General features: G+C 32.3%; 1 protein-coding gene across 1 annotated transcript; it reads right to left on the minus strand.

Moving 5' to 3' along the window:
• Positions 1 to 2,570: 2,570 nt before the first annotated feature.
• Positions 2,571 to 2,990, minus strand: LOC7458247 (uncharacterized). Its single transcript, XM_002302790.3, has one exon. It carries the CDS (start codon positions 2,988 to 2,990, stop codon positions 2,571 to 2,573), a length of 420 nt encoding a protein of 139 aa, XP_002302826.1.

Here is a 2,990-nt window from a genome sequence, read left to right on the forward strand (position 1 = left end):
GTAAGCTCAAAGCTACCTTTTATATATATATATATATATATATATATATATATATTTTACATACACGATAATTGAAAAGAAAATAATTACATAAAATATTTGTGGATGATAAGTAGTAGAAGATAACAATTTTATTACTTATTTTCCCCACAAAACCTTTTAAAAGTAGCTAAGAAATTTAACATCAAGGTCAAACACAATGCATTTAGATACCCTATAGAGCCAAACTATCTTAGTTAAAGGTACGACTGGAATATTGAAATCCTTAACAAATCTTCTATAAAAACTAGCTGCACTATGAAAACTTTTTACCTTAATGATTTACTTAGGTGTGAGCCATTCTTGGATAGCCCTAACTTTTTTCTTGTCCATCTCAATACATTTTGTACTAGCAACATATCCAAAAAATACAATTTTTTCCATGCAAAAGTTATACTTTTTTATATTAGCATATAAACATTCTTTTGCAAAATAACCAATACATTTCTTCAATTCTCAACATGCTCCTCTAAATTTTTTTTATAAATCAAAATATCATCAAAATAAACTACAACAAACTTACCTATAAAATTACACAAAACATGGTTCATTAATCTCATGAAAGTACTAGGAGCATTAGTAAGTCCAAAATACATAATCAACCACTCATAAAAACTATATTTAATTTTATAGACAATTTTTTATTCATCTCCGTTTTTCATTCTTATTTGATGATTTCTACTTTTTAAATAAATCTTAGAAAGCATACAAGACTCATGTAATTCATCTAACATATTATGAAATCTAAGAATTGGGTGTTTATAATTTATCATAATATTGTTGATGGCTTGAAAATCAACACACATCATCCAAGTCCTATTCTTTTTTAGTACTAATTAGGTTTCTAACTCATGCTTTCTCTTATACACTCTTCTATCATCAATTCTTCCGCTTGCCTTTGAAGTTCCCTTGTCTCATTACGATTACTTTTATAGGTTAGCTAATTAGATATAGATGCTCTAGGTAAAAGATAAATTTGGTGCTCAATTCTCTTAATAGGTGGCAACCTACTAGGAATCTCATCAGGAAAGATATTGTTAAAATTCTGTAATAAAAAGCACAAACACTAGAAAGATAATTATCAAGGTTATTAGTGTTAAAATATATCTCATTGTATATAAAAAAAATAATAGGCATGTCAAAAAAATAAGCATTCTTAATCTCACTCTCATTTGCATAAAAATTAATATATTTCTTTATTTTTTTTCACACTCTTGTTTTCTCACCCCTCTTTTCTTCTCTCCTATTTTTTTCTCTTCTTTCTTGGTCAAATCCTCATTAATTCCTATTTTGGCCAAATCTAACCTTCTTCTCTCTTGGATCTTTTTTTTTTCACTTTTCATCACATCCTCACATGGTTGATTTGTTTTCTTGAGCTTTGCTTTCACCTTACAATTTCAATTGGTTTTCATCATTTGTCTAGGGGAGAATGGTACAAATATGAATATCTTCACAAATATGAATATCTTCACATCATTCTCAAAAGAATACTTATTATTAAACCTATCATGCTTGTTTTTTCTATCAAATTGTTAAGAGTCTCTCTAACAATAAATGAGTAGCATGTATAAGCATAACATCACACAACATCTCATCCTTATATTTTTCAACTGAAAAAGAAAGCAAAACCTGCTTAATAACTTTTACTTCTCCACAATCATTCAATCATATATTTTTCAACTGAAAAAGAAAGCAAAACCTGCTTAATAACTTTTACTTCTCCACAATCATTCAATCATTGAAGTTATTTCATATTTAATAGTGTTTAGATTTAATTTTCTAACAAGTGTAGTACTAGCAATATTAGCACAACTCTTACTATCAAAATTCACACTATATATCTTATTATTTATATAGCATATAGCATGAAATATGTTCTTCATTTGTTACTTTATATCATTCTCATTAATCTGATACCAAAGTCTTTACATCAACTGAATATTGAACATCACTGTAATTTTTAAGTGGTGATATCTCATTCTGCATGATGTTTGAGGCAAGGGTGTGTTTGTTTGGGATTGTGCCTTGAGGAGTGTTTTCCCCAAGCTGGTGCTCTCAGGTATGTTTGCTTCTCTACCCGAGTGTGTGACCTAAACATTCTAGCTCAACTCAGTCTAGAGACTAGTGTATTGTGAGTCAGCTGGGTTAACTGAGTTTTGCGAGTATTTTGTCACCCTTACTGGTCTAAAAGAGCAATGAGCTTTATGATGTGACTGGATCCAAGGAGGTATAATTTACACTTGGGCTTTGAACTTCCGAGTACGCTTCGCAACCCATTAGATTTTTAGACTGTTTCTTTGAATTTTCCCTCACACTCTGCATCATACGCCTTGTGATTATAGGTTTAAATCTTCAACCCATCAATTACATTTTATTTCCAAGAGAGATTAATGCAAAATACATGGAAGTACGAAAACGTAAAACTTGCAATAAAGGAAAACATCTTAGCTGAATATTTGCTTATATCACCGAATTCCAAAGAAAATCTACCCGCAATATGTAGGTAGTATAAGACAAGCAACAATTACTAATCACGTAAATCCACAAGTGTACGAAACACTGCAAGAGTCATCAATCTTGATAGTGTATTCATGGCGAGTCCTTGAAAGGAAGGGTGGCAAGCGGACCAGTAATTGACAGACACATTCGTCATCCACATCATTAAGCCACCGGCAACAAGTATCTTCTTGCGTTCCTCCATGGCCATGCCTGTGTCCGTTCCTATGCCCGTGGTTATTATCATCATCTGCAGGGAAGACAACGGTGGAGGGAATAAGGGAGGTGGTGGCTGGTGGCGCTAGAAGTAAACTTCCACACGCATAGTTCACCAGTGCAAGTTGGGAGACACACAGTGGGCGTTGAGGCATAGGATTCAGCTGGCCATTAGCGTCGAACACAAGTAATAAGAAGACAGCGAAAAATGTAAGCACAAGAACCTTGAGATTCTCCAT

This window comes from Populus trichocarpa, chromosome 2 (assembly GCF_000002775.5).
Source record: "Populus trichocarpa isolate Nisqually-1 chromosome 2, P.trichocarpa_v4.1, whole genome shotgun sequence".
Lineage (NCBI taxonomy): Eukaryota > Viridiplantae > Streptophyta > Magnoliopsida > Malpighiales > Salicaceae > Populus > Populus trichocarpa.